General features: G+C 44.7%; 1 protein-coding gene across 2 annotated transcripts in view; it reads right to left on the minus strand.

Annotated features, from left to right (window-relative positions):
• Positions 1-9,432: 9,432 nt before the first annotated feature.
• Positions 9,433-24,593, minus strand: part of MBTPS1 (membrane bound transcription factor peptidase, site 1) — a 50,102-nt gene continuing 34,941 nt past the window's right edge. The window contains exons 18-23 of one of the 2 annotated variants that reach the window (XM_063141498.1): positions 21,923-22,000; positions 16,245-16,385; positions 12,874-13,005; positions 12,346-12,472; positions 11,742-11,872; positions 9,433-10,240 (exon numbers count right to left, since the gene is read on the minus strand). In XM_063141498.1, coding sequence (XP_062997568.1) covers positions 10,047-10,240; positions 11,742-11,872; positions 12,346-12,472; positions 12,874-13,005; positions 16,245-16,385; positions 21,923-22,000 — 803 coding nt within the window. In that variant the 3' untranslated portion in view covers positions 9,433-10,046. The remainder of the gene's footprint in view (positions 10,241-11,741; positions 11,873-12,345; positions 12,473-12,873; positions 13,006-16,244; positions 16,386-21,922; positions 22,001-24,593) is intronic. The other variant, XM_063141499.1, reaches the window with a different exon arrangement.

The following is a 24,593-nucleotide window of genomic DNA, read 5'->3' on the forward strand; positions in this document are numbered from 1 at the left end:
AAACCCCATCAAGGAGGGAGCCAGCCTAGTTTCCCTGGGAAGAGAGTTCCAGAGCACCGGAGCAGCCACTGAGAAGGCCCTCTCCCACGTTCCCACCAAGCGAGCCTGTGAAGATGTTGGGAGTGAAAGAAGGCCTTCTCCAGAAGATCTCAAAGCATGGGCAGGCTCATAAGGGAGAATACGGTCTTTCAAATCACATATATTATCCCTTTGTATGATGCAAAACTATCTGGAGCAAAGGGGCTTTCAAGTAGTGCAATTAAATCCCTGTTGTTGGTGTCTTGGACTTCAATGGTATTATTGAAGATCTCGTCTTTTGTTTTCCCAACAGATAACTGGATAAGGAATGCAGACAAAGAGCAAAAGACAACAGGGGGGGGCAGGAGGGAGTGGGATGGGGGCAATTGTGTAATAAACAGGGCAAGGAGTCCGAGTACTTTGTACCATGTAAATGCCATGATATTTGTGCAATGTGTTCCTCTTTCTGTATGTCATCTAGTCTCGAGATGCCATCTCTAGCAGTTTGTTTCAAGCAACGTCTGCTGGAATTCCCTGTTCTACACGACTATTGAAGGTGCAATGGTTTGTTTTCCCCCCTCCTCTATTTTTGCATCTGTCCGTCCTGCAAACTAGTCAATATGTATCCCACATTTTAAAAAAATTGAAAACAAAAAGCATTTGGCTGAAGGAATTTTGTGCGGGGGGGGGGGGGAAGGGGGGTCTGTTAACCATTTCTCTTCTAACCATATTTATTTATTGCATTTATATCCCGTCTTTTTTCCTCCAAGGAACACAAGACGGCATATATGAGCTCTCCAGTTTATCTTCACAACAACAACAACCCTGTGAGGTAGGCTGGCCTGAGAATCTCTGACAGGCCCAAAGTCACCCAGTGAGCTTCCATGGCCAAGTGGGGACTAGAACTCGGATCTCCCAACTCCCAGTCCAAAACTTTACCCACTACACCACACTGGCTGTCTAGCGAAAATGTACCCGGATGCTTCTCTGCATGCAAAGGAATAATATAGAGGTGTAACTGGGTGATGCTGAAATGATGGGATTCTCTGACACACTTATATTTATGAAAAATCCCTTCCCATAGAACACTAGCAAGTCAGGGATAGGAGTCGCAGCCTGCCTTTTGCCTTGAAATGCTAGTTTTCTAAGTGTACAGAATTGATTCATTGTTTCATTTGTTGGGGCTGCCAGGGGCGAGGCGAATCACTTGCAAAGGGAAGCGGGGTTGAAATCAGGCCCCAGGTTGCCCATGCATGCTACAGAGTGTCTACCTTACAGGCCAGTGCTAGTCACCCTACTCCCAACTCCTACTCCGATCTGAGTCACAGCAGTCCCATAAACAGCCAGCCAAGCAAATTAATAATAATTTAAGAAGTCCCTACCTATCCTGAAATCAGTATTTGCATTTTATCATCATCAGCAACAAATAGGTACATCAAGTAGATTAATGTTTGGTATGACCATAAGCCAGAGTGCTGTTGGGTCAGATAAAAGGTCCATCCATTCCAACATCTTGTTTCTGACAACAGCCAATCAGAAGCCTCCAAGAAGCCCAGCAGTAGGGCGGAACGGTTACCTTCCCATAGCAGCAACTGGTATCACATGGGCACCCCTGCCTCTAAGCAGGCTGGTTCCATTTTGCCTTCATGACAAATAACCTGCAATAGACCCAACCACTCATTTCAATCAGCCCCTGCTATCCTTTCTTCTTTTCTTTTTAAATAAAGCCAATCTGATCATGAACCTCTTGCCATCATATCTAACTGCACCCTTACTCAAGCATGAGTATATCTAGGGTAGGGTGACCATATGAAAAGGAGGACTGGGCTCCTGTATCTTTAACAGTTGCATGGAAAAGGGAATTTCAGCAGGTGTCCTTTGTATATATGGAGAACCTGGTTCAGTTCCCTCTTCATCACCACAGTTAAAGCTGCAGGAGCTATACTAGAGTGACCAGATTTAAAAGAGGGCAGGACACCTGCAGCTTTAACTGTGGTGATGAAGAGGAAATTTCACCAGGTTCTCCATATATACAAATGACACCTGCTGAAATTCCCTTTTCAATACAACTGTTAAAGATAGAGGAGCCCTGTCCTCCTTTTCATATGGTCACCCTAGTATATCCATTGTACCAGAAATCAAGCCGGGGAAAAGACCTGATCCAGTCTGGTCTTGTGCCTTTAACACAGGGGTGAGCAGAAGGCAGTTCTGGATCTATTCTAACCATTTCCAGAGATGCAGCCGTGTTAGTCTGTAGCAGAAATCAACAGTCTTGTGGCGCCTTGAAGATGGACAAATTTAATCAACGCTGACAACTTCATCAGATCTACTGGTAGTTCTCTGGGTGATTTGCGGTAGATCAACAAAGATTGTTGACTCCCAACTGTTAATTAATTAAGCATTTCTTGGCCCACCCCAATTATACTGCCAAAATGAAGAAAGCTTGGGGTAACCAGGAGTAGTTTTTTTTTTTGTTTGTTTTTTTGCATGGGAGGATTATGAGCACCATTCATCTCTGGTACTCGAAACAAACTCCTGGGCTCAGAAAAGGAAAACACTAAAGAATGTTCAAACTATCGGACAGTGGCACTTATTTCACATGCCAGCAAGGTAATGCTCAAGATCCTGCAAGGTAGACTCCAGCAATTCATGGAGCGAGAATTGCCAGATGTACAAGCTGGGTTTAGAAAAGGCAGAGGAACTAGAGACCAAATTGCCAATATCCGCTGGATAATGGAGAAAGCCAGGGAGTTCCAGAAAAACATCTATTTCTGTTTTATTGACTATTCTAAAGCCTTTGACTGTGTGGATCATAACAAACTGTGGCAAGTTCTTGGTGCAATGGGGATACCAAGTCATCTTGTCTGCCTCCTGAGGAATCTGTATAACGAACAAGTAGCAACGGTAAGAACAGACCATGGAACAACGGACTGGTTTAAGATTGGGAAAGGAGTACGGCAGGGTGGTATACTCTCACCTTATCTATTCAACTTGTATGCAGAACATATCATGCAACGTGCTGGGCTTGACGAATCCAAGGCTGGAGTTAAAATCGCAGGAAGAAACATTAACAATCTCAGATATGCAGATGACACCACTTTGATGGCTGAAAGCGAGGAGGAGCTGAGGAGCCTTATGACGAAGGTAAAAGAAGAAAGTGCAAAAGCCAGGTTGCAGTTAAACCTCAAAAAAACCAAGATTATGGCAACCAGCTTGATTGATAACTGGCAAATAGAGGGAGAAAACGTGGAGGCAGTGACAGACTTTGTATTTCTGGGCGCAAAGATTACTGCAGACACTGACTGCAACCAGGAAATCAGAAGATGTTTACTTCTTGGGAGGAGAGCAATGACAAATCTTGATAAAATAGTTAAGAGCAGAGACACCACACTGACAACAAAGGTCCGCATAGTTAAAGCAATGGTATTCCCCGTAGTAACCTATGGCTGCGAGAGCTGGACCATAAGGAAAGCTGAGCGAAGGAAGATAGACGCTTTTGAACTGTGGTGCTGGAGGAAAATTCTGAGAGTGCCTTGGACTGCAAGAAGATCAAACCAGTTCATACTCCAGGAAATAAAGCCAGACTGCTCACTTGAGGGAATGGTATTAAAGGCAAAACTGAAGTACTTTGGCCACATAATGAGAAGACAGGATACCCTGGAGAAGAGGCTGATGCTAGGGAAAGTGGAAGTCAAAAGGAAGAGGGGCCGACCAAGGGCAAGATGGAGGGATGATATTCTGGAGGTGACAGACTTGACCTTGGGGGAGCTGGGGGTGGCCCACGACAGCCGACAGAAAACTCTGGCGTGGGCTGGCCCATGAAGTCACGAAGAGTCGGAAGCGACTGAACGAATAAACAACAACAAATGTGACTTTTGCACCAGGCTCCAGCTGGTAGGATTCCAGTAAGAAGAAGAAGTAAAATCCTGCAGTTCTGAAGTTGTCCCACTCCAGCAGCGATTTGCCATGCAGCCATCAGCCAATGAGTGAAACCTAGTTTTCATGGCAACAGGAGCATGAATTGAACAGTCCTTCCGTCTGTTTAACTGCTGCAGATGGAAGGGCTGCGAAAGGCTCAGCAACATGAGACCACTTCCAAGAGTTAGCAAGCCTAGAGTGATGGCTACGCTTCAACACTGGGGTGAGTTTACTCTCTCCCCCCGCCCCTCCACCACCACCCTTTTCTGGCCAGGCTTGTGTGCCTTTTCTTTTCTTTTTAAAAGAGTGTGACAAGCCGAAATTTGGCAGGTAACGTTTTTTCCCAGGATATAGTCGCAGCGATGGGAAAGCTTCAACTGCTGAATTCCTGAGCTGATTTGAGGGCCAGCAGCTATGCCAGAAAGAAGCAAGCTGATGCCACCAGGTAGAAGTAAGGAGTGGGCCGTTTCACAATTCGGCAATTTGTGTTTCATTTATCCCCATAACTAACTCGTGAAATAGGTTTAGGCTACTTGGGTGACTTTTGCGTGATCTTTACAAACGAAGAAAATATTTCAACGTGGGCCAGATCTACACCAAGTAGGATAAAACACTTGGAAAAGGTTTTGGAAACTGTATATGTTGTGTGTCCTGGGCCCCTACAGTTGTCAAAATTGTTATAAACAGTTTTAAAGCAGTAGTGTAGATCCTGCCTTTGGTATCTAACCTAAAGAGGCCTCCAAGACTCTTAATTCCAGGCATGGAAATATGAGACGTATGGGTTGCATACCCATGAAGCTGTTTGGTGGGAGATCCAGGACAAATAAAAGGAAGGACTTCTTCACACAGCGCATAGTTAAATTATGGAACTCCACTACCACACAGGATGTAGTGATGGCCACCAATTTGGATGGCTTTAAAGGGGGGTTAGATAAATTCCTGGAGGAGAAGGCTATCAATGGCTACTAGTCCTGATGGTTATGTGCTATCAGGCAGTAAGCTGGGGAACATGGGTGGGAGGGTGCTGTTGCACCATGTCCTGCTGGTTCATCCCTGGCTGTTTGGCCACTGTGTGAACAGAGTGCTGGACTAGATGGACCCATGGCCTGATCCAGCAGAGCACTTCTGATGTTCTTATGTTCTTACCTGGTGGTGGCTGTGCAGCAGTGTTACAGTGTTTATATGACGCATCCGCCAACCCGCAGCCACCACAGGCCTTTCCCCTGAAACTGCTTTTTTAAGAAGTCACTGCCTTGCCATGACTTTTCTTTTACTCTGAGATCACCAGTCTTTCCTCTGTCTGTCAGTAGTGACTTCACTTCGGGTCAAGGCTGCAGGGTGTTCCAGGGGCAGATCGAAGCCACAGATATGCCGCAGGAAGTGTGGGAAGTCCGGGCGGGAGGGGGGGCCTTGACAAGCCCAATGGCCGCTGGAAAGCCCACATTCCCACCTACATTCCCACCCCAGAGCTGCGATGCTGCTGAATTTTGTGGAACCAGCCGCCAAAGAGACGTCGTGAAGACACGCACATGAGGGTATCACAAAGCGCTCAAACTCAAATGCAAGGTGAATATGATGACCCGTGAATTATTTTCCCACTTGGATTTTAATGTGTGCCAATTCTAATCCTTCCCCTCTCCTAATCCGCCCCCTATCCATGATCTTCCCAAATTCCTCCTCTTTGCCCTGCCCACCTTCCGCTCCAATCTGGCTGCTATGGCTGCTTCACAATGCACCAGACACAAGTAAACCTGGGGATATAGTTCTCCCAAGAGGATCAGGCACAAGACTTGGGTAATGTAGTTTTCCCAAGGGCTAGTAGCACCGCCTGAGTAGAAGCAGCCACCAGATAAGTAGATGGGTGGTTGGTGACTGAAGGATCATAGGAAGGAGGGGAGAGGTGAAGGCTGACCCAATGAGAGAAAAGCACTAGGAGCCAGACCCCATCGCATCCAGAATTAGAGGTGCAACAGTGCTCAAATCCATTCAGATGGGCTTGTATTTGAGCCATGCTGTTTCCTGACTATTTAGGGTGGTGATAGTAATAGCTTGACACAATCCCAGCCAATCTGATTGGAGGCTAAGGCAACTTGCCCATCACTACTTGGAATCAGTATCTTTTCAAAGCATCACGTTGGCCACTGATATTGAGTGATCGCAGCCTGGGAGTATGGGATTTGCTACCACGAGATGATGTAGTGATGGCCACTGGTTTGGATGGCTTTACACAAATTCCTGGAGGAGAAGGCTATCAGTGGCTACTGGTCATGATGGCCATATGCTACGTCCTATCAGAGGCAGTCTGCCTATGTACACCAGTTGCTGGGGAACATGGGTGAGAAGGTGCTGTATCACCGTGTCCTGCTTGTGGTTCCATGGTTGACAGCTGGTTGGCCACTGTGTGAACAGACTGCTGGACTAGATGGACCCTTAGTCTGATCCAGCAGGGCTCTTCTGATAATCTTAAATTTCTCCCCCTCAAGTCATTTTTTCAAACTGATTTGACACATCCTAAACTGGCCCCCAGACACATCTCTCAGCCTCAGTTTCACAGCACAGTACAGCAACTCGTAGTTCAGTTGTAGCTCAGTGATAGGTCATGTGCTGGAGGTACCATGTTCAGATCCCGGCATCTCCGTTAAAAGCATCTCAGATAACAGGGCTAGAGGGAAGAATCCTGCCTCAGATTTTGGAAAGCCGCTACTATTCAGAGTCAACAGCACCGGCCAAGATGGGATTAATGGTCTAACTATCTACAAGGCAGCTTAACAGTGAAAATGTCAAGCGCAAATTGCAAGACCAAGGCCAACAGTAACAGTTGTAAAATAAAGAGGACCAGTAGAACAAAATTTATAAGACCAAGATTTTAAACCGGACTGTGGTTACACGCAAGCACATGGACTAGCAAAGGTTATGCCTAACCACGTCTCATTGAGAGCAATGGAACTTAGAGCTGAGCTACATGGTCAACAGATTCACAGTGCCGTTTTTGCTAAACTTCAGAAAGGTTCTAGCTTGGATTCCTGCATGGCACATTTTCTATGTGCAGGGAGAGGTTTTGTTGCTGTGTGTGTGTGTGTGTGTTTTAAGTAAAGAGTAGCATTCAACCACGTGAACTGCCTCGCTGCCATCCCCAAAATGCAGCTTTTGCTCAATTGCATCACTGCACCTCATGATAGCTGCAGTCTTCGCCTTCATCGAAATGTACCTTTAGCCATCTCTGTGGTAGCTTCCACCCCTGTGAAGGCTTCCGCCAATTTGCTACTTAACACCCAAGGGATGGATAGACCTTGGGGTGGCAGGTTGGAAGGGTGATTCACTTGCATGTTATGACAAACCATGTAGGCGGAAGCCTTTCCATGTACCGGGCTTGAAAAGGGAGCAAAAGGGCAGCCAGAAAAATTAAAGCACCTTAAATACAAACACATTTATAAGGCATAAACTTTTGTGGATTAGAGTCCACTTCATCAGACGCATGAACTGTTCTCCTCAGTTGACAGGCCACAGACAGTAAGATTGTCACAGATCATACTTTTTGCATTTCTTTGCTATTTTCACCCTACCGCTTGTACTGTAGGACTGTAGCAGCTTTTTCAGCTGGGGGTCACAGTCCTGGGGGCGGGGGGGATGGAGCTGAAGCCTAAAGAACAGGGTCAAAAGCAAAAGAGTGGGGCTAAAATACCAGAATATTTTAGCTTGAAGCTCTTCCTTCCAGAACCTAAGCCGTGGGGGTGGGGGTGGGGGGTGGCATTCCAACCTTTTAGGTCCCAATCCTATCTGAACCACCCTGGGTACTCGTAAGCCCCCAAACCAGAAGGCTTACAAGCATTAAACATAAGAACATAAGAGGAGCCCTGCTGGATCAAGCTAAGGGTCCATCTAGTCCAGCACTCTGTTCACACAGCGTCCAATCGGCTGTCAACCAGGGACCCCCCACGCATGACATGGCAACTGGTGCACACAATCTTACTGCCTCAGATACTGGAGGTAGCACATAACCATCAGGGCTAGAAGCCAGTGATAGCCTTCTCCTCCAGGAATTTATCCAACCCCCTGTTAAAGCCTTGTGGTAGCGAGTTCCATACTTTAACCCTGCTCTGTGTGAAGAAGTCCTTCCTTTTATCTGTCCTGAATCTCCCACCCATCAGCTTCATGGGATGACCCCATTGGGTTCTAGCATTATGTGAGAGGGAGAAAAATGTCTCCCTGTCCACATTCTCCACGCCAAGCATAATTCTGTACACCTCTACCATGTCTCCCCTTAGCCTCCTTTTTCCCAAGTTGTAACCTTCCCTCATTGAGGAGACGCTCCAGTCCCTTAATAATTTTAGTTGCCCTTTTCTGCACTTTTTCGTCCCGCTCTGCATTTAAGCTAGACGGGCATTTTCACCCATCTAGAGGAGGCTTTAGGGAGAGGAGGGAAGGAGATTGGGGTGGCCACAGAGTATGTCGTATGGCTGCTGCCCCGAGTTCTTCCCCTCCCCTCCCCTCCCCTGGGAATGCCCTCTTTTCCCCATCTCTGTTCTCCATTTTCCGAGCATGAAGAGGTAGCCAGAGCGGCTCTCTCTGCATCAACTACAAGGGGGAGGGGTGGGGAGTGCAGTTTCTTGGCTCCAAAGTCAGAGCCCTGTTTCCAACCTTGGAGCCAAGAAATCAAACAATCCTATCCCCCCCCCCCCAACACCCCAATGCAGTCTAGGGGCCATAGGATTGGTCTCTTGGAATGGAGAAAAATATTGTACAAAATCCAGGAAACCACAGGAAGGAAGGAAAGGAACCTCTCGTGCAAGCACTGAGTCATTACTGACTCTTGGAGGGACGCCAGCGTTCGCTGACGTTTTCTTGGCAGGCCTTATAGCGGCGTGGTTTGCCGTTGCCTTCCCCGGCCGTTATTACCTTTCCCTCAGCTAGCTGGGTACTCATTTTATCGACCTCCGGAGGATGGAAGGCTGAGTCGACCCGAGCCGGCTGCCTGAAACCAGCTTCCGCTGGGATCGAACTCAGGCCGTGGAGAGTTTCATTGCAGAAACTGCTGCTTTACCGCTCTGTGTCACACAAGGCTCTAGGAAACTGTGTAATCTTCTGTGTAATCCTAGAAGGCTGGATTGGGACCCCAGGAAAGCTAGGTTTCCCTCCCCAGGCCTGAAGTTCTTACACCCCTGCTAGAAAGTATACATCCTATATACCTGCCAACTGAAGATAATGCTCCATGCATCTGATGAAGTAGAATCTAATTTACAAAATTTATGACATAAGTTTATTAAGGTGCTACAAGGCCCTGTCGATTTTCCTGCAACAGACTAAGTTGGCTACTTCTCCAGAAAATGATTTTAATAGAAGTTAGATATGACTAATTTCTGCTGGATTGTTGCGATAATTAATAAGGCAGTCAAAAACTGAGCTTAGTGTTGGTGTTCATAAAAGAAAACAAGAAAAAAAAGGTTAGCTTTTCACTTGAGCTTTCAAGGCGGGGGGAAATTATGATGTGTTTTTGTTTCAGCTTCAATATAGATAACATATTTATTGAAAATTTTTCTCCACCAGCAATGGTGAAATCATGCTGAAAAATTACAAAACATCATGGTAAGTTGCTTTATAAAAATAAACGGAAGGATTACACCAACGTGATTTGTTCCTGGTTCCCTCAAAGTGTCAGTTTCTCTCTCATCCTTACAGAAGGATGGTGGGAGTTCTGTAATAGATAGCATTAGAAAATTGCATTCCATCCAGAAAAATGGTTCTGCCATCCATCCAAGATTCAAGGGCCTTGAAGAGGATCTTCTCTCAGTCCCTCCTAAAATAAATATAGAAAATAGCCTCAAATGAAAAGGTTTGGTCAGTTTGAAAGAAAAAAGAAGAGGCCCTTTCCCTTTTCGCGGAGCAAGTAATTCGTTCCTTTTTTATAGTGTTTGAGCCTTTGGTCAGATCAGCTACTGACAAGAACAGTTTTTTTATCTCCAGACAATGATCCATTGAGTTCCTGTTTGTCAGTAATCAAAGACAACGTGAGGAAGTTGTGTGCATCAGGCCAAGCATGGTCCATCTTCATTAGTAGCAATCACAATTCCATGAAGCAGCCAATAACAGGTGGTCATCTTTGGCAACTGCGGTCAAACAGACGGTGTCTTTGGTGGGTGACCCTGCTGTATAATTTGCGGCCGTTTGACTCTGGGTTTCCGTCTCTTTGGCCTGCTCTTAGATTTCATCTGTACCACAAAGAACGCCAGAACCACCATCGCACCAAGGAAGGCAAAGACGGGTATCGTCCCTCCCACATCCTGGTTGTAGCGTCCAGGCATTATTCCTGTATGGGAAAGGGAGGAAATGAATGTACTTGAGCTGATCGTGCGTGTTTAGCCATCCACAAACAAGAATTACAGCCAGCTATAGAAGCTACTACCCAGCTATTGGTTTTAATTCAGGATTATTATTATTTTCCTATGCAGTGATCTTAAACGTGGTCCTCAAAAGCTCAGAAAGCCTTGACCGGCCTAGGTTTCCATCGTGGGGGAACTGCACTGCCTGCCTATTCGCTGTTGGGACAGTTTTAAGGTTTTAGTACCAGTGTACAAAGCCCTAAACAACTTGGGACCAGGATACCTAAGCAAGCGCCTTTTCCCTTACCAACCTGCCTGATTACTGAGGTCATCAGAGGTCATGTTCCTGGTGGTTCCACATGGACCTACAGTATGGTCCAACTGGAGTCCACCAACAGAAGAGCCTTGAGTGTAGCGGCCCCCTTCTTATGGAACTCCCTGCCTCTGGATGTCAGGCAAGCACCAACGCGGTGTTGTTTTCGGCACCTCCTGAAAACAGCTCTTTTCCAGGAGGCCTTCCTTGGTTGAACATCTTCGAACTCTACGTTTTAAAAAATAATTATAATATTGTGTTTTATTCATTTACCTCTTGTTCATTTATCTCTTGTTGTTCACCACTCCGCATTCTGTCTAGATGTGGAGCGGTATACAAACGTAATAAATAAATAAATTAAAACTGCTGTTAGAATATCAACCCTGTGTTCTGGGAAGCCCTGTGGTTCCTCAGTGAGAAGAGCAGTAAGGGAAAACAAGCTTCCGTTTTTTAACAACTTGCTATCAATTATGTCCTACAATATGCAACTGCAGGGACGGGGGATGATGGGCTCTAAGATGCCGTCTCATTTTACAGGGAACCATAATGGCCAGGTCCAACAGGACCAGGCAGCAGCCAGAATAAGCTGCCTTGAGTGCCATTTTGGGGTAGAAAGGCAGGGTACAAATAAAACAAATACATAAGCTGATTATGCATGTGTTGCCCTCTGCAACACAAAGGAGACTAATCTCTCTCTCTCTCTCACACACACACACACTCACTCACTCTCTCTCTCTCTCTCTCTCTCTCTCTCTCTCTCTCTCACACACACACACACACACACACACACACAGGCTCCCCATCCAACTGCTTTGTGTAGAAAGGAAATTTGTAAAGCTAGGAGGTTTGAAAACCACTTAGTTAGAATCTGCTATGGCTGGAACAAATCAGGCATTTTCAAATTGTGCCAGGTGTCTTTAATTATGTATTAATTAATTATGAGAGTATTAATTAATTATGGCAACAAAAGCATCTTAAATAGGCATAAATAAGATGCAATCCAGATGACCAAAACGCCACATCTGGATTATTCAGAATTGTTGTAAACCGCTCAGAGAGCTCTGGCTACTGGGGTGGTAGAGAAATGGGATCATCATCATTGTGTACACCTACGTCTAACCAAGGCCAGAGTGCTAGTTTGCAAGGAACAGGTATCCCAACTTTCTAGTACCTACCTCCCGGAATATCCCATGCTCCGCTTTCTCCAGGTGACAAAGGCCTTACTTGGGGTCGACTCTGACGGAAACTTGGCAAAGCCACTTTATCCAGGTCGATGGATAACAACTTCTGATGTTTCCAAAGGTTGCTAGAAGAAATGAAAGCATTCAAACCGATTTGCACATTGAGCGTATTGGTTATCTGAACTGCTAGAAAATATGGGACTGGCCTCTAAAATGCCCAAAGTTGCCCACCCCTGAAATAAATAGAGACACTGAATTCTCAGGACCCTTGAGAGTGTATGGAGGCGTTCCCACAGGACACAACTAAAATACTTTGCAGCGTTTCGTTTGTTCTTTTAGCTAGGTGAATTCAACTAAACTGCTGGTTTCTTGTGAAACCGTTTGTAAATTCCCAATATTTAACAGAGTGCAAAGGAAAACGCCCAATGGATAAACCCTGAAAATAACATCAATTGTGATTTGTTAGCGCATTATATAATTGGCGCTACTTCATTCATATACACGCACAGTTGTTCAGATACAATAATTGAGCAACATAGCGATCAAATTCAAAAATGAAACCCTATTAGGGCATTTAGCAAATGCAAAAAATCACAACCTGGGTGCTGTTTCATTCAGAGGCTGTGGCTTCGCCCAGGACAGATGAGGACACGCTGGAAGAGAGCGGGGCTTGGGGTCCCGCAGGTGAGCCTCGAGCACTTTTGAGTACCGATGAAGATGGTTACCTGCAATTCCACAGTAAAAGTACTATAGCGCAAGGTACATTCCCTGCCTGCTGTCTGTGCCCATTTCAAAGCACGGACGGCAGAAGCTTTTGCCTCCCCTAAATGTCACCCCTTCGATGATAGGAGGCGACGCAGGAATGATGCATAGCCTGGCTGAAAGGAGAGATGGGTCTGCCTACATCTAATGACTCCCACCCAAGCAGTCTATCTGAAAGGTGGTAGGGAAGGAGACCCCGGGATTGTACTGCTGCACCTTTGCTTAACCTCACCCATCCCTCCTTCTTCCCACCCCAAGGTAAGATAACATCAATAAAGAGGACGCCCCTCTGCCCCGCCCCACACCCCTACTAAGCCAAATACCGTCAGCTCATCACTGGCTGTACAAAACAAATCAAAATCACCTTCCATTCGCTCTGGAAGAGTATAGCCCACGCCCGATGGGGGTCGCTGCCTGTTTTCCGAATGACTGAGGCTAGGTGGCATCACTCCGTAAGATGTGTATTGAAGAAGAGAATCAAGCAGCCAAAAGCAATCTGGGATTTAAGAATGTTTTAGAAAATTATGTAGCTGCTTTGCTATGGCTCTCTAGTCAAACAAGTAGATTCTGAACATTTAACTACGTTTCTTGAACTAGGCTTTTAAAAATGCTTTGCTGCCGTCTGCTTCCCTTGACCCTCTGCGCTGTCTCTCAGCCCTCCGCTGCGGAAGCTAAAGCCCAAAGGTTTGGCAAGATTTAAGAGAGAGAGAGAGGGAGGAAGGATTACACGTGTTGGGTGCTCATCCATCTTCACTTGTGGACTAGTTAAAATAGCTAGGGTGCATAGCAACAGTAGGAGGAACCATAAAGTAGAGACAGCGGGTTGGTGGAGAGGATCCCAGGCACTAGGTTAGTATGCACATGCTGGATTTGAAGTCACAACAAAGCCAAGAAACAGGAACTAGGTAAAAGTCTACCAAATTGGACAGGCAAAGGATGGACAGTTCCAGCCACTTCCTGTTCCCCGCCTCGACCTGCACTGGGCCTGTTCAGACAACATGCTAAACCATGGTTAGGCCACTAACCCTTTTGCAGCAAATGGTTAGTGAGCGTGTTTAAATTGTAGTTATGTAGCCACCATGGTTAGCAATGGCTCACACGACACACCTCAAATCATGGTTCATACGACACGTTGAGCCGTCATGTTTAGCTCAAAACGCTTAACCACCACAGCTTAGCATGTCATCGGAACAAGGTCACCCTGCCACAAGGAAGCTATGGAACTGAATGGGATTGAAACTTTAGTTCATAAGCAGCCCTGGCTTTCTGAGAAACAGACTCAGCCCGGTTCTTGCCCCCGTTTTGAGAGAAGAGTTCTCTTTTCTCTTTTGGAACAGGTTTTCCTTTGGCTTTTTGAGAGTATTTTGGGCTCTCTTTTCCCAAGACCAGTTTGCTTTTTTGCAAGCCATTCAGAGCTAGGGACGATTTGGTTACTTCTGCATAGGAATGGAATGAACAGCATCAATTCAACTGTATATGAAAAAGTAAAGAAATGAGTGCACAGAAGCAACACTGAGGTGAAAAGCAAACCTGTCCCTGGTAATTCCAGTGTCTTTGTATTTGTGTTTTTCACCTGTTGGTTGTTTTATTATGGTTTTAATTTTTGTGAACCGCCCAGAGAGCTTTGGCTATTGGGCGGTATAAAAATGTAATAAATAAATAAATTTAGATAGAGAAGCATGCTCTTCTCTTTTCTTAGCCCACTGAACTCAATGGAAGCCAAGGTGAGCAAAGCTAGACATATTTCATCCCATCCAAAGTGTTCCCCTAGCACAATTCAGACACTACACCTAAAACCATGGCTTGTAAGAGCCTTGATATAGAACGCTAATCATAGTTTGAGCTTCCAAACGGACAACAAATTTCAACTGAATATATGTAAAACAATAACAACAATAACAATTTATAATACACACATCGTAGTTTACAGCTGATTGTCTGCTTGTGTCTTTGATCTGCTCAGCAAACTATAGTTAGTGCAAACCACGGTTTGCAAACCCACTCCAAACCATGTTTTCTAATTCTGTTTTGCGAGCTGATCGCAAATGATGGTTTGTCAATTCAGACATCACACTGCCATAACCACGGTTTAGTGCAATGTCTGAATGGAGCACATTGTCTGTCTCCTTTACCGTCACTAATTTAGCTCTATGAAAGGAAGGGCCTTCTCCATACCTACTCCGTGAACTTAAAAATGCTTGGTCTCTCTATTGTACCATGTTAATTCACATTAAAGCCAGCTTAAGCTAAGTTAGAAAGAAAGCTTGCATTAAAAAGAGTACGGTTTTATTTACACATCAGCAAAAGGATGGTCCTTGTTTTCAACCTTTAAATTGTGGAAGGAAGGAGATTATTTAGATTACTGTGCTTGATAAGATACAAAACGGGGAATTGTTTTAAGAGCCAAGGTTAGCAGAACTCCATCGCTCAGAAATCTGAGTTGGTAGCATAAGTCTGGTCTTCTCAGACCATTTAAACACAGTTCAAAGACATTTTCTTATAATTCCCACCCGGCATGACTGTTTGGTGGGAATGGAAGCTAATCTTCATAAATCCCGATGTCACTGAAATGCTCACCTTTGATTTTTCGTACAGAGGTCAGACACATTTTTAGGATTTATAAATCATATATGTGAGGAATTTTAAACACAGCTAAGCTCACTGATGTCACAGCAGGAGGCGCTGCTTCCTATTCATAACATGAAAGCTGATCTGATCCAACGCTATCCTGTTTGATTGGTATAAAGAGCCCACACTGGACTAAACAGCATCCTCTGGAGGTAACAGGCATCTTGATACTCATACAACGGATGGGGGAGGGTCTACGCAAGTCTCTACTTATCAACTAATTAAAGAATTTGGATTAGTTGGTGAAATTCAAGTACTCCGCATATTGCCAAAACCTCAGTGTAGGTGGCTTTTTCGAGATACTAATGGTAGGGTAAAAAAGCTATTAGTAATACCGTATTTCTTCGATTCTAAGACACACTTTTTTCCTTAAATAAAGAACTCTAAAAATGGACTGCGTCTTAGAATCGATGGCGTCTTAGAATCGAAGAAATACGGTAGTGGTAGTAGTACGTATTTATTTAACAGCTTCACATACCACATTAACAAGAAGCCAGAAGACAACTTGATTCATTCTAAAACATTATTAGTAATAGTGGTAGTAGTTCATATTTATTTATTTATTTATTTATTTATTTATTTATTTATCAGCTTCTCATGCCATATTAACAAGGAACCAGAAGACAACTCGATTCATTCTAAAACATAATTACTCAATTGTACCATAGCTTACAACTTTTACCATTTTAGAAAGAATTAAAACGGTGGTGCTGAATCTTATACTGTCATATTCCAGCACATTATAGAAATAATTTAGCATTCTTTGACTCGAACTTTTTTCACAAGACAAATAACCAATCCTATCTCACAGCTTTATTGTGAGGATAAAAAGGGTGGCGAAACCACATATATCAGTGGCTTTTGTGTAGCGGGTGTCAACCCAATAGGGTTGCATCCTAAAACTCTAAAAAATAGATTGCGTCTCTGTACATTCCAGATCCTACTGTGTATCCCAAATCTTTTTTCATTTATTTGTATCTATCTATCTATCTATCTATCCATCCATCTATCCATCCACACACACATGCGTGTGTATGCATACATTTTTAAAGCCGCTAATGTTAAGTTACACAAGTCATGGGATTTCGCTCAGCCTGCTTTACACACCTTTTTGCCTGTGGCTGTCATCCAAGCAGTTTGAGTCACCATACAAAACGATCCTGCCTCCACCTTCCGATGGGACTTGGAAGAGGCCCAAAATGGGGACGTTTTCTACTATCGCCGTCTCCTGCTTTAAAACTTCAAGACCTAGAAGGAAGGTCAGAAAGCAAGTTGATCAACTGGCAGCATCCCAATAATCTCACATGACTTAAATACGAGGGGACGGAAAGCATTGGCTCTCAAGCAGAAATTTAAAATGCATTATATTTCTAAGGGATGGGTTGTGTTAACAAGATGGAAAAAGCCTCCTGCTTAACCCCACATATCTTTGCCTGTGGAAAGCTCAGCATTTCCACTTAAAATCAGGGGTGGGCAGAAGGCAGTTCAGGATCTATCGGTAGGTCTTTGAGTGATTTGCAGTAGACTGGCAAGGATTTTTGACTCCCATTTGTTTATCAATAGCATCAAAATCTCTCACACACATCTCTCTAAATTATACTGTTGAAACGAAGAAAACCTGGGGCAACCAGGAGCCAAAGGACTATGAGCTCTGTTTGGTACGCAAAATAAATTCCTGGGCTCAGATTTCTTCAATTCTAAGTGTATGTCTTTTGCGCAAGGCTCTGGTTGGTGAATCTCAGAGTTCTAACAGAAAACAAAGTAGACCTTGGAAGCTGGAAGTCTGCCCACTCTTGCTTTAATCAACAAGTTCTAATGCCTCTCAAAGAACAGAGGGATGTAATTATTACTCTGCCTTTTCCCCAATTTGATTGTGAAGAATATACATGTAATGCAATGTGCTTATACTGAAAAGGTAAGTGTCTGTCAAAACTGTCTTTATGTGGTATTGGGCGGGGCTGGCTCTGGGTTTTAGGGAGTCCTTGGGGAGAATTCCTTGAGTGTGTCCACCTCGTCTTCACCACTGTCCCTTCACTTGCCCTCTTTCTCTGGGCCCAATCCATCCAACCACTGAGAGGGCAAGATGAGAGGGGTTGCCACTTCTGTTCCTCACACCTGTCATTGCTCATTTATTGTGTCTGAACACAGGATTGCAGTTGATCAGTTTCATACCAAGGCAACTTCAAACCATGGGTTATGAAGCTACCTTGGTGAAAATGTTCCTAGTTAATGTAAATCCAAGAAGCCCAGTTCAAGCCCAGTTCAAAGGCAACTGAAAGTAAAAAAACTTCCAAAATCCTCCTTCTGGCTGCATGGGGACAGGGGATCCATGAGCCCGGGAGGATGCCAGGCTCTTTTATGCTGCTCGAAATCCTGTGAACATAACCAATGACAAGGAGGAGGAGGAGCTAATCCAGTGGGCTTCAAATATTGGCAGGGAGCCCCTGCTGGCACATGGTCCTCAACAAATGCCTGAAGATGCTAACCGAACGCCAGCCATGGCATTGTGGAATATAACATTAGTTTCATCCTGCTCTTCAAGCAATTGTCTTCTCCCAAAGTGGCTCACATCAGTCAAAAAGAGAGAGAGGCACTTCCCTTGGGTTTGTAAATTAAAAAGGCAAGACAGATAAGGGAAGGGGAGTGGAGGGGAAAAGAAGAGAAAGGAGATCAAGGTAGCGAGCTATAAGCGAGCATTTAACTGCACTGGCCCAGGGTGATCTCCCCTTGCTCTTGCCTGGATAGTCATCATTGGCTCTTGTTCCTTTGGCCGATGGATGGGGTTAGAGCACGCATTCTCCTTCCTTCTGCAGTCGCAGGGCAACTGTCAGTTGGGACCAAATGTTCTTTCTGGCAGGGAGGGGAAAGTGAGAGCCCTGCAACTGCTCCTTCTCTGGACAATGGATGGGCCAGGCTGGTCACCCCCTTGGCTTGATGGACAATGGATGGTCAGCCTCTTGGCTTGATGGACAATGGATGGTCACCCCCTTGGCTTGATGTTGTTCCTGGAAAGCAGGAAGTGCAGCTTCTCAGAAGCCAGAGTGGGCTTCCCTTCTCCACTGGATAGAGAAGGGAAGGGTTAGCGTATTCAGAGGAGGGCAACAAGGATGATCAGGGATCTGGAAACAAAGCCCTATAAAGAGAGACTGAAAGAACTCGGCATGTTTAACCTGGAGAAGATTGAGGGGAGACATGATAGCACTCTTCAAAGACTTGAAAGGTTGTCACACAGAGGAGGGCCAGGATCTCTTCTCGATCCTCCCAGAGTGCAGGACACGGAATAACGGGCTCAAGTTAAAGGAAGCCAGATTCCAGCTGGACATCAGGAAAAACTTCCTGACTGTTAGAGCAGTATGACAATGGAATCAGTTACCTAGGGAGGTTGTGGGCTCTCCCATAGTAGAGGCATTCAAGAGGCAGCTGGACAACCCTCTGTCAGGGATGCTTTAGGGTGGATTCCTGCATTGAGCAGGGGGTTGGACTCGATGGCCTTATAGGCCCCTTCGAATTCTGCTATTCTATGATTCTATGAGAATATACACCATTGTATACGTTCTCTCTCTCTGTATGTGTGTGTGTATGTGTGTTGTGTAAAACATGGCAACCAAAGCTTTATATAAGCTTAAATATTTTGAAACAAAACTTTGTAAATGGTTCATCAGGATTTAAATTGGCTTCAATAGGGCTGGAAGGCAGAATACAATACCACCAAATTGCCAGCATTCTTCCTTTTGTTGCAGTGGATGATAAGGTCAAATAATGTGCAGCGAATGAATGAAAGTGAGGAGGAAAAACATATCTTTTTTTTTTTTCATTAGTAAGTGCTGTTCATTACGACCACAACTTTCTGGTTTATCAACAGTCATGTTAATGGTTCAGCATAAATGAAAGAAGATTAGTAGGCTCATTTTGGAGAAACATTAAAGGGGGCAAACTTACATCACCCTCCCTTCACTATTAAAAGGATTCTAACAAAGGCCCTGCTCCAAAGTTGCAACTAGAAACTGCGTTGGGAGAAGAGTTCTTAACTGAGAAGCAGCTCCTTTCTTCTGTCACGACTAGGGATGGGGAAGACATGCATTTGGTTGGCATTTTAATTTGAGCCTACCTAATATCCACTTCCTGAACCAACATGTGTACCAAAATGCTGTCATCCTTTGATTTTCACACTTAACTGATCAACAATGTCATATGAGAATGCACACATTAACAGAAGGTGTTCACAAAGAAGGTGTTCACTCTGACCATGTCACTCCACTTCTGAAATCTCTTCATTGGCTTCCAATTCACTCCAGAATCCAATATAAACTTCTCCTGTTGACCTTCAAAGCTTTTCACGGTCTAGCTCCTGCCTATCTCTCCTCTCTCATCTCACACTATTGCCCCGCTCGTGCTCTCCGCTCCTCTGATGCCATGCTTCTTGCCTGCCCAAGGGCCTCCACTTCCCTTGCTCGGCTTCGTCCATTCTCTTCTGCTGCCCCTTACGCCTGGAACGCTCTTCCAGAACACTTGAGAACTACCAACTCAATCACAGCTTTTAAAACTCAGCTAAAAACTTTTCTTTTCCCTATAGCTTTTAAATATTGAGTTTGTTCTGACTCTATACTGTTTAGCTTCACCCTACCCGGTGCCTGTTTACCCTACCCTGTGCCTGTTTGCATTCTCTTTCCCTCCTTATTGTTTACTGCAACTTTATTAGATTGTAAGCCTATGCGGCAGGGTCTTGCTATTTACTGTGTAATCTGTACAGCACCATGTACATTGATGGTGCTATATAAATAAATAAATAAATAATAATAATAACACAAAATAACATACACCTAGTTACGGATGTATGAATCTGTCTATGGCTCAGTTTAGACAACATGTTTCTCAATGGTAGTTTTAGACCTCCACGGTGGAGTTTTTACACCACCATTGAGAAATGTGTTGTCTGGAGGGAAAACTCCACCCACAGTGGAGGTGGGTTTTTTTTAGAAAACACCCCATGCTGAATATCCACACTGTGCAGAGGAGAGTTCCTGTATAACTGTTGTGTTGTGTGTTGTGAGGAGGGCTCTGTGGAGTTTCCCGTTGCGTTGACTTTTCCCACTAGCTACAGAGTTCCCTGGCAAGAATGGTGAAAGGAGGGAGTGCCACTCTAGGAGACCCGCCAAGATTCTTTTTTTGCAGCAATGGCTGATGGGATATCATTGGGAGGACTGGGGGAGGAGAGAGGGTGGAGGAACTGTCAATCAAACACTGTGATGGATTTTACTCAACTCCACAGTAGCCCACAGTCCCACAACAGTGGAGTTAGAACACGCTGTGTGGGGGGCACCCCCTAGAAACTGAATCATTGAGTGGAGTTTTCGGACTGTGTTGACTAATGTGTTGTCTGAACTGAGACTATATCTGTTCTGTGTCAGTTCTGTATGTGTTCAAATCCATTCTGCCCAATTTCCGTGCAACTTTCCCTAACATACGCATTTTAAAAGCATCTTTCCCTGACATACACAGTTATTGACCCAAGAACGGCATTGCAAAATTCAGAGGTGTGGAATCCAAAGGACAACTGAATTCCGTTCTGCACATAGGTCTGGTAAGTATGAATTAGAATGGTTTGCTTAAAAATGCAGGCCTATTGAAATTCTCCACCATCCCTCATAATAGTAGGGAAATTTGATTGCAAAAATGCAACTTTTGGATAAAACTGCACATATATTATAGGAGAAATGTGCATGAAAACAAGTACAAATGTTCCTGCGGACACTAGCAAACATTTTGAGAAGTGATGAGACTGGAAAAAGACAAAAATAAAAGAATCTGAAACTGATGGATTTGTCCATCTCTACTCATGAAAGACAGGACTCTAACTTGTGATTTGTTGTATTCTGGGTTGCCGTGCTTACAAACCATGGTTTGTTCATCACAAACCACCCCCCACAAAAGAAGCCATGGTTTGTTGTTAGATTGTGAACTCTGGCTTGTTTTTATGTGTGAATCCAAAACTGTGGGTTGTTCATGGGTTGTTTTGCCAGGCTACAGAGGTGGTGGGCAAGAGGAGTAAGGCATTTGGAATACAGGGAGGGAGCAGGAGAAGGAGGAGCAAAACAAACAATTTAGAAGTATTTTAATTAAAATACAAACCCAGGGATTGAGCGAACAAAGCATACATTGTCTGCAAGTCAAACCCTAAGTAGGGCAACATACCATGGGTTAACCATTAAGTTATGGTTAAATAAACTAGTAGTAGTAGTAGTAGTAGTAGTAGTAGTAGTATCCTGCCTTTTGCCCAATACTGGGCCTCAAGGCGGCCAATACTGGGTAGGCATTATGTGCAAACCAAGCCATTACAAGTGCTTTTTAAATTGCTATGCAGCCTTCTGATGCAGGTTTGCAGTCAGTAAAATACACACACACACACACACACACACACACACACACACTTTTCATCCGCTCTCCTCCCAGGTATGGTCAGGGTTGGGGGTGGGGCATTCCTTGGGTGGAGTTGTTCTTTGCCCCACCGCCAAAATTAAGACTGTCAGACCTGAACAGATATCAGGCATACAGTGAGGGAGTCTGTTCATTTGTTCTAGGGTGGGAGACCTCCCCGTGAAGCCTGCTCCAGCTGAGTCTGTAAACGGAATCAATATCACAGAATGGGAATGTCTACCCAAGTTAAACATGCAACTATACGTGCATCAAGATTTTCTGTGCATCTACTATTTATTTATTTTTACAGAGGTCAAGGGCAGATCCAGGACTATACTTAGAGGAATATAAAAAGAAATGCAACACTGTACCTTGATCCTTAAAAGTCTGTGCAATTACAATGCCATCTTCTGGAAACTTTGCAATACTACATCCCGAGGCATAGTTCACTAAAAATAAAACAAAAAAAGACGTACGTTCACCAATTCTAGTAGTTATATTTTAAGTAGAAACCTGCAGCCAAAGAATGGACACAATGCGTTCTAATCAGCTGCCCCCTCCCCAGCCCTCTTGAGAGTCATTGGGGCACAATGTGGGGAAAGCTCTTTGCACCCTGAACTATTTGATCCCATGCATGTTGACTCAGAGGTAAGTCTCATTCAGTTCAATGGAGCAGAGTGCATAGGATTGGGGCCTAACATAGGGTGACCATATGAAAAGGAGGACAGGGCTCCTGTATCCTTAACAGTTGCATAGAAAGGGGAATTTCAGCAGGTATCATTTGTATATATGGAGAACCTGGTGAAATTTCCTCTTTATCACAACAGTTAAAGCTGCAGGAACTATACTAGAGAGACCAGATTTAAAAGAGGGCAGGGCACCTGCAGCTTTAACTGTGGTGATGAAGAGGGAATTTCACAGGTTCCCCATATGTACAAATGACACCTGCTGAAATTCCCTTTTCAATACATCTGTTAAAGATACAGGAGCCCTGTCCTCCTTTTCATAAGGTGACCCTACCTAACACTTTTTTTCTTTGCTTTTTTGGCTAAAGGTAGCTTTCCCTACCACAGGGCTGCAGCGAGGGCAGACTCAACATCAGGCACAACTCTCTCCACCTGGCTATCTGGCTCCTTCTGTTGTCCCTTAACCAGGGATTTAAAGGCCCACTTTCCCGGCACGTTAATAGCCAATCAAACACACGAGGCTGGAGAATACACTTAATCCATTTACTTCCGATACTGCAGTATGGGGGCGCTCTCTGGTTCCATAAAATGGAGGCGCCCAGAACAAAGGAATCTCACAGTATATATAGGCCCTGGCTACAAGAGGGTGTTAGTCTCTTTCTAACCCTTCTATTGGCCATTTCTGGATTAGCAAGTTAAGTTACATTCCATTTTCAAGTTAAGGTGCACAATCTCAATGAGTCATAGGTTACATTCGATGCTCTATTGGTCGAAAGTTTTCCCCTTTGTCTGCTAGGACATGATGTCCACCATTAAGGAATGCAAATCTGGCATGTAGCCACCTATAGCCACCCTTTGGCAGAGAAGCCATCTTTTAACTCTTGGCACATTACATTCATCAGAGAGATGGAATCTCTCCCTGGGGCCATCACTTCCTTCTGTCCCGCCCCATTCCTGCCAAGAGAAATGGTTTCCCCGCTCATAGGCCCTAACGTGAGCGGTTCCTCCTACTTTCTCCTCCGCTTCACCTCTGTGCTTCCTTCACCCTCCTCTGCCCCCAGCTCTACCCTCCTTCTTTTAGGCTGTATGTCGTTCAGCTACTCTACGTCCTGGATCTTATACCCAATTTCGCCATGTCAGGAAAAAAGGAGAAACAAATTCTCAGGCTGCAAACGTTTTGATTACAAAGCCCAACGCGTTTCGGCCTGTGTTCTCTCAAAGGCCTTCTTCAGGGAGTTGTGAGAGGATGACTGCAGAATTCTCTCTAGCGAGACAAACGTTTGCACCCCGAGAATTTGTTTCTCCTTTTTTCCTGACCTGACTTGGATACTCTCCTCCTTTGTGGTTTCAATTTAGCCATGGAGAAGTTTCCCTCCCTCCTCCTTCTTCCTTCTCTCTGACATAGCTTCCCATCTGTAAAATGGTGATAATAATGACCTATTAGAGGGCTATTGGAATATGGGTGAGAAAAGGAAGCACGGTGTATACTCACACTGTGCTGTATAAATAACACATTTGCAATGTTTTAGCCACCCAGTAATGATAACAGTAGGAACACGGAAGTGTCATGATTATAGCAAGTTGATTAGGGCCTCAAGAATTACATCCATCCTGACGTCTAAAAATATTGGGGGAAAGGGGGAGGGCTATGGGGCAATGACAGCTCCTGGTCCCCGTCAGCAGATATGTCTGCAGTGAATAACTTGGGGGGCGGGGGGGATCCTCATGGAACTGGGTGATGGAGGTTCTTCTACGTGCCATCATGATTTCAGCAAACTACAAGAACTGAGCTAGTCCTTCACATATTACAGGTAGCCCACTTTCCCATGAATGGTATGGTAACTGAAAAGTTACAGCGATATCAGGAGGGGGAGAAAAGTGACAATCTCAATTGACTTTTTGAACAGGAAAAATGTAGAATGTTCCAGTATGAATTTGGTACAGCGCCTAGCACTCTTCAGCTGCAACCCTATGGGTTACTTACTTGGGAGTAAACCCCTTCAAACACCGTGGGATTTACTTCTGAGTAAGCATGCTTAGGATTGGGTGCCATATTTTATCAACAAAACAGGATGATGGTGACAACGCTGTGGTCATCTATTCCCCCAGAGATGATGTCACCCAATATCAAAGCCCAGTCTAAACAAACAACTGATCACATCATAAAGGTGTGCAGGCACTGAACCCCTTCAGACTGAAGATCGGGGACTGCTCTCCCAGGGCGCAAGAGGAGAACTCCACATAGCTGGAAGCCTAGCAGGTCAGGGATAATCTAGAGCAGTTTTTCCCTACCTTGGGTCCCTAGATGTTGATAGACCGTAAGGGCCAATGGTCAGGAATAATGGGAGTTGTAATC

This window comes from Elgaria multicarinata, chromosome 14 (assembly GCF_023053635.1).
Source record: "Elgaria multicarinata webbii isolate HBS135686 ecotype San Diego chromosome 14, rElgMul1.1.pri, whole genome shotgun sequence".
In the NCBI taxonomy this organism is placed as follows: domain Eukaryota; kingdom Metazoa; phylum Chordata; class Lepidosauria; order Squamata; family Anguidae; genus Elgaria; species Elgaria multicarinata.